This window comes from Sinocyclocheilus anshuiensis, unplaced genomic scaffold, assembly GCF_001515605.1.
Source record: "Sinocyclocheilus anshuiensis isolate Anshui unplaced genomic scaffold, SAMN03320099.WGS_v1.1 scaffold1283, whole genome shotgun sequence".
Taxonomy (NCBI): domain Eukaryota; kingdom Metazoa; phylum Chordata; class Actinopteri; order Cypriniformes; family Cyprinidae; genus Sinocyclocheilus; species Sinocyclocheilus anshuiensis.
Genome location: NW_015536528.1, coordinates 204980 through 211265, shown reverse-complemented (window position 1 = coordinate 211265; position 6286 = coordinate 204980). Strand labels below are relative to the sequence as shown.

The 6286-nt window shown below is 51.5% G+C and overlaps 1 protein-coding gene across 1 annotated transcript in view; it reads right to left on the bottom strand.

Annotated features, from left to right (window-relative positions):
* The window catches only part of LOC107694606 (plexin domain-containing protein 1-like), an 80927-nt gene extending 74867 nt beyond the window's left edge, over nt 1-6060 (bottom strand). The window contains exon 1 of the mRNA XM_016494302.1: nt 5944-6060. Within this exon, the coding sequence (XP_016349788.1) occupies nt 5944-6034 (91 nt within the window). The 5' untranslated portion in view covers nt 6035-6060. The remainder of the gene's footprint in view (nt 1-5943) is intronic.
* Between the last annotated feature and the right edge of the window lie 226 nt (nt 6061-6286).

Sequence of the window (6286 nt, the reverse complement as noted above, 5' to 3'; positions counted from 1 at the left end):
AGCGGTGTTTTGACCCGCAACTATGCTGCCTCACAGTCACCCAGTCGCCCTGCTGCACGGGCTCTGTAACCAGACTCCCTGAGCTAGTCGCATCCAATGCCGTATCTACAGCCCTCACATTCTTACTATCCTCAATTAAAGTTTGGATGCGTGTCTCTAATTCTGAATTCTTCTCTGTCAGCCTAACTATTTCCCTGCATTTATCACATGTGAATCCCTCGCCGCTGACAGAGAGAGATAAACTATACATGTGGCAAGCGGTGCAAACAACAATAAAAGGAGAAGAAGCCATTACTCACCGTGACTGATGAATGATTCTGACTTACCACTGTTGTTTGATGAACTCGTGAAAAAATGGAGCGAGAGAGAAAAGAAACAGAGCAAGAAAATAAAAACAGCAACAGACGCGAATAGAAACGTGAATGGAAACGCGAATGACAAGCTAACCGGCTATCGAATGCTAACGTGCTGCACCCTGTTCTTTGAAGTCAAAGAACAGGGGTCACCAAGTGCTGTGTGGCTTGTAAAAGTTGCCAACACTCTGCTGATGCAATAGCTGAAGAGTTCCAAACTTCCACTGACATTAATATCAGCACAAAAGCTGTGTAGCAGGAACTTTGTGGAATGGGTTCCCTATCTGTCGGTCACTACGAGTTATGTCGGGACGACGTTAGGGGTCTAACTTGCGAGCCCAATCATCTCTGAGTTTTAGAAAAAAACGCCAATGAGAATTGGCTAGTGGATTTTGCATGCTGAGACACTCCCCGTGCACACGGGTATATAAGGCAACAGCGTGCATCTACTCAGATTTTTGCTTCGGAGCCGAGTGGTGAATGCAATACTCACTACAAAGCTTTCAACTTTGTGTTGCGGAGGCTGTTCCTGGTTGGTGTTACGGCACGTTACAGCGGTGTCCCTGTCAGCAGTGATTCCCCTGGGCACCTCAGCTAAAAGAGCAGTTTCCTTTAAAAGAGCAAATCATGGACAATTTGCATCTTTTTCAAAATACCGTTTCGTCCGTGTCCTTCTGGATATGGTCGTTTCCTGTCCTCTGTCGATGGCCACGATTGCTGTCTACAGTGTCTGGACCTTCAGCACACTGAAGCGGCGCTCGTGGATAAGTCAAGCGTCTATTGTGGGCGTATGACCATGACATCGCTGCAATCACGTCTCTCCCTCCTCAAGGGGAGTGGAGCAGACCCCTCGGGTGTTGTCGCTACTGCCGAATCGGACCCAGAGCTGTCGGCCATGCTTACCCAGGCAGCTGTGAGCATCAGGCTGGAGGTGACTACACCGCCCAGCCCTGAGCGCTGGCGGCTGGATGATTGGTTTCTCGGTGCGGAGCGCGGCTCACAACCGCGTTCTGCTCCGGTTCCTTTCTTCCCGGAGGTCCATGAAGAGGTGATGAAGACCTACGGCCAGAAGCTACTCGTCTCCCTCTTCCATCCTCACTACCCTCGATGGCGGAGCAGCCAGGGGGTACGTGGACATTTCCCAGGTGGAGAAAGCGGTTGCGGTGCACTTGTGCCTGCAAAACGCCACCACTTAGAGAAATCATCCACGTCTCCCATCCAAAACCTGTAAGCTGTCGCCGGTTCTCGCTGCCAAAGTTTACAGTGCTGCAGGCCAAGATGCCTCTGCCCTGCATGCTATGGTGATCCTGCAGGTACATCAAGCCAAGGCACTCAAACAAATGCACGAGGGTAATACCAACCCGAGGTTGATGCAGGAGCTGCGCACGGAAACTGACTTCGCCCTCCGGGGGACGAAAGTCACAGGGCGGTCCCTCGGGAAGGCGATGTCCACTCTGGTGGTTCAGGAGCACCATCTCTGGCTCAACCTTGCTGAGATGAGAGACGTTGACAAAGTACGCTTTCTTGACGCTCCCATTTCCCAGGCTGGCCTGTTCGACGACACTGTCGAGGACTTTGCCCAGCACTTTTCGGCAGTACAAAAGCAGACTGAGGCCATTCAACACATCTTGCCCTGACGTGACCCTCCAGCTGCCACCATTCCATTGCGGGCCTCATCTCAGCCTGCTCGTCGCCGTGGGTGCCTTCCTGACTACTCCACACCGGCTCTGCCTGTGCTGAGACACTGTCGAGGCCGGCGCGTTGAGCCCCACGCAGGAGAGTGGCGCCCTCTGTGTCGCACCCGGATGCTAAGTCCTCCAAGAAGACGACGAAGCGGCCCTGACACGGGCAACCCGGAGATGTGGGAGACTGCTCTTCAGGAAGTGGCGAGGACAGCGCCGCTCCTTCCCCCGGAGGAGGGCCGGGCAGAGAATCTTTTGTTTCATTTTCTTTCTGTTCCGCCGCTGACTCAATCTCTTGCACAAGGAGATTTTGTCCTACTGGTGAAGGATGCAATCAAGCCGGTCCCTCCAGCCGAGATGAGGAAGGGGTTTTACAGCCCTTACTTCATCATAACCAAGAAAAGCGGTGGCCTTCGACCTATCTTGGATCTGTGAGTCTTGAATCAAGCCCTTCACAAGCTTGATGCATGAGGTTGATGCAGAAACGTATTATCAAATGCGTTCAAGCCCAGGATTGGTGTGCAGCGATCAACCTGAAGGACGCATACTTTCATGTCTCGATCCTTCCTTGACACAGACCGTTCCTACGGTTTGCGTTCAAGGGTCGGGCATTGCAGTACAAGATCCTCCCCTTTGGGCTCTCCCTGTCCCCCCGTGTCTTCACAAAAGTCACAGAGGGCGCCCTTGCCCCTCTATGGGATGTTGACATCGGGATCCTCAACTATCTTGACGACTGGCTCATCATGGCCTGGTAGCGAGAGGAGTTGTGCGTTCACAGGGACTTGGTGCTCCAGCACCTCAGTCAGTTGGGGCTTCAGGTCAACCGAGAGAAGAGCAAGCTCTCCCCCGTGCAGAGAATCTCTTTTCTCGGTATGGAGTTAGACTTGGTGAGTATGATGGCACATCTCACCAAAGAACGTGCCCAGTCAGTACTGAGCTGCCTGAGTTCCTTCAGAGGCAGGACGGTGGTACCACTGAAACACTTTCAGAGGCTCCTGGGGCATATGGCATCCACAGCCACAGTCATGCCGCTCGGATTGCTTCATATGTTCATATGAGACCACTTCAGCACTGGTTACACTCCCGAGTCCCAAGATGGGCATGGCGCTGCGGTAAATATCGTGTCACCATCACACCGATGTGTCCCCGCCTATTCAGCCCCTGGTCGGTCCTTGCTTTTCTACGGGCCGGGGTGCCCTTAGAACAAAGTGTCATTGTCACAACAGATGCCTCCAATACGGGATGGGGCGCTACGTGCAATGGGCAGGCAGCCTCGGTGTCCTGGACAGCTTCGGGGTTTGCTTGCCAGCTGTACTATTCCCTGACCCAGGCACCCCCTGGGCACGATGCACTGGTACACAGCTGGCCCCGGGCTCTACGCAAGTATGTGTTTTCCCTAGTGAGCCTGCTCGCACATACTCTGTGCAAGGTCAGGGAGGATGAGGAACAGGTCCTGCTGGTTGCGCCTTACTGGCCCACCCGAACCTGGTTTCGGAACTCATGCTCCTTGCGACAGCCCCTCCCTGGCGCTCCTTCCTCAGGGGTTGGGCACTATATGGCACCCACGCCCAGATCTCTGGAACCTCCATGTGTGGCTCCTGGACGGGATGCGGCAGACCTGAGTGAGGCAAGCCTATGCTTTGAAGTGGAGTCTGTTGAATTGGTGTCCTTCTCACCGAGAAGACCCCCGGAGATGCTCGATTAGATTCATGCTTTCTTTCCTGCAAGAAAGGTTGGAACGTAGGTTGTCACCCACCACCTTGAATGTGTATGTTGCTGCTATTGCAGCACATCACGATGCAGTGGACGGCCGGTCCCTGGGGAAGCGTGACTTTTGACCTGAGGGGTGCCAGAATGTTAAATCCTCTTAGGACACCCCTGATATCCTCCTAGGATCTCTCTGTTGTCCTGGCTGGACTTCAGAGGGATCCCTTTGAGCCGCTTGAATCAGTCGAGCTAAAGTTCCTGACTGTTAACACAACGCTCCTGATCGCGCTCACTTCCATCAAGAGGGTCGGGGACCTCCAAGCATTCTCGGTAAATGCAGAGTGCCTTGTGTTCGGGCCGGCCTACTCTCACGTTGTCCTGAGACCCCGGCCTGGTTACGTGCCCAAGGTTCCCACCACTCCATTCCGAGACCAGGTGGTGAACTTGCAAGCGCTGCCCCCATTGGCAGATCCAGCCTTGGTGTTGCTGTGTCCCGTAAGAGTGTTACGCATTTACGTGGACTGTACCCAGAGCTTCAGAAGCTCTGAGCAGCTACTTGTCTCCTATGAAGGTCAGCAGAAAGGGAAGGCTGTCTCCAAGCAGAGGTTGGCCCACTGGATAGTGGATGCCATCGCCTTGGCGTACCAATCCCAAGGCGAGCCGTGCCCCCTGGGGGTGACACTCACTCGGAGTGTTGCCTCCTCCTGTGCACTGGTGCATGGTGCCTCGCTGCGGGCTGAGCGACACATAACACCTTTGCAAAGTTTTACAACTTTTGTGTAGAGGTTTCTTCCCGTGTGGGTAACAGGTAATTGGCGGGAAGAACTGGCTCGGTGTCACGCTTGCTTGCGCCATTCCCCCTCACATGGGGATGTGAGCGCCTTTCTTCTCCCAGTAGAGTTCCCCGGTTAGCGAACCCTGGTCGAGCATCCTCTAGCACCCCCCGGTAGTCAGACTTGGCGGAGCAGTCTGATGCCAGGCCCAGTACTGGTGTTACCATGCCCGGAGTTCCGGTCAGCCCCTGTACTGGGCTAGGTGTCCATTTGGCTTGATTCCCTGTGGGCAATCCTATATGTGTATTCTTCCACGGTAAGGTTTCCCTCTTGGAAACCCGTGCCTTCCCTTGACAGACCCACTCTGTCAGTCTCTTCTGGCAGTTGTTACATCCCTACTCTAAGGTAGGACCTGCCTCAGAGACCTATTCCACATGTAGTACTGCCCCCTTTCGGGTAGGATGTGGTCTCCGTAACAACCTTTTCCTGAAGGCTCGCTTCCCCATCGTTCCGCCAGGCTGAAAAAACAAATAGGGAAGATTTTAAGCAATCTTTCACTGAAGGTTGAAATCCCTTCCAAAAACGTTTTGTGGACGGAACAGCAGCTTGTGTTCAGGTTGCGGCATTTTACCCCTAGACCCCTAATGTCGTCACAACATTACTCGTAGTGACCGACAGATAGGGAACGTCTCGGTTACATATGTAACCCGCGTTCCCTGATGGAGGGAACGGAGACGTTATGTCACCATGCCACAACCTAGAACCACTTGCTGTTGCCGGGACACGTCCTCAGCGTAAAACTTAATGAGTGGATGCACGCTGTCGCCTTATATACCCGTGTGCACGGGGAGTGGCTTAGCATGCAGAATCCACTAGCCAATTCTCAGTGGCGTTTTCTCTTAAACTCAGAGATGATTGGGCTCCCAAGTTAGACCCCTAATATAGTCACAACATAACATCTCCGTTCCCTCCATCAGGGAACGAGGGTTACATACGTAACCGAGACGTTTCCATGGCCGAGCAGCTAAATGCAATCCTCACATCACTAAGTCATGAATGGATGATTTTGGTGTGGAAGAACTCAACGTTATCAAGTCAGGAAGACCTTTATCATGTGGATCATCTTCTTTGTTTTGTTTGTAAATAAAATTTCACGCATGCTGCTCACCGGAGTGACAATGGTCTCCTGGTCAGCCCATCCATCGGCCCGGTGTCTTTTTATCATGTGCAAAGTTGTTTCATTTTCTCCTGCTCCGACATTGCACGTTCATGGATTTTCTTTGTTTTGTTTGTAAATAAAAGTAAACTGCTGCATTTAGATCCACATCTCATCTCCTTGCCGTGGCTGCACCATAGCACAATCTGCACATTTGCTAAACCATTTTCAACATACAACATTTGTGATGCACTAATCCTAAGTGAACTCACCATTGTCCAGATACCGCACAGTGGAGTTTTTAGAAAAACTGGTATCAAAGTTTGCCATGAGTGGAGCAATATACTGCGTCGCTGTCAGCATGCGGTGTGTTATCTCTCCAGTGAAAATAAACCCTAAAAAAATATTAAGAGTTCAAGCATAAGATACAACATTTCCCACAAAAAGGCTGTATTGTTTTAGTTGTGTTTCACAAAAGGGCTATGTTAATTAACATAAATATTTTGTGCATTATTATTTCATACCAGGATAGAACAAACACATTTCTGTTTAATAATATGGCAAAAGTTATGGACTTTTTTATTATTTTTTTTTTATATTGCAATTACTACACCT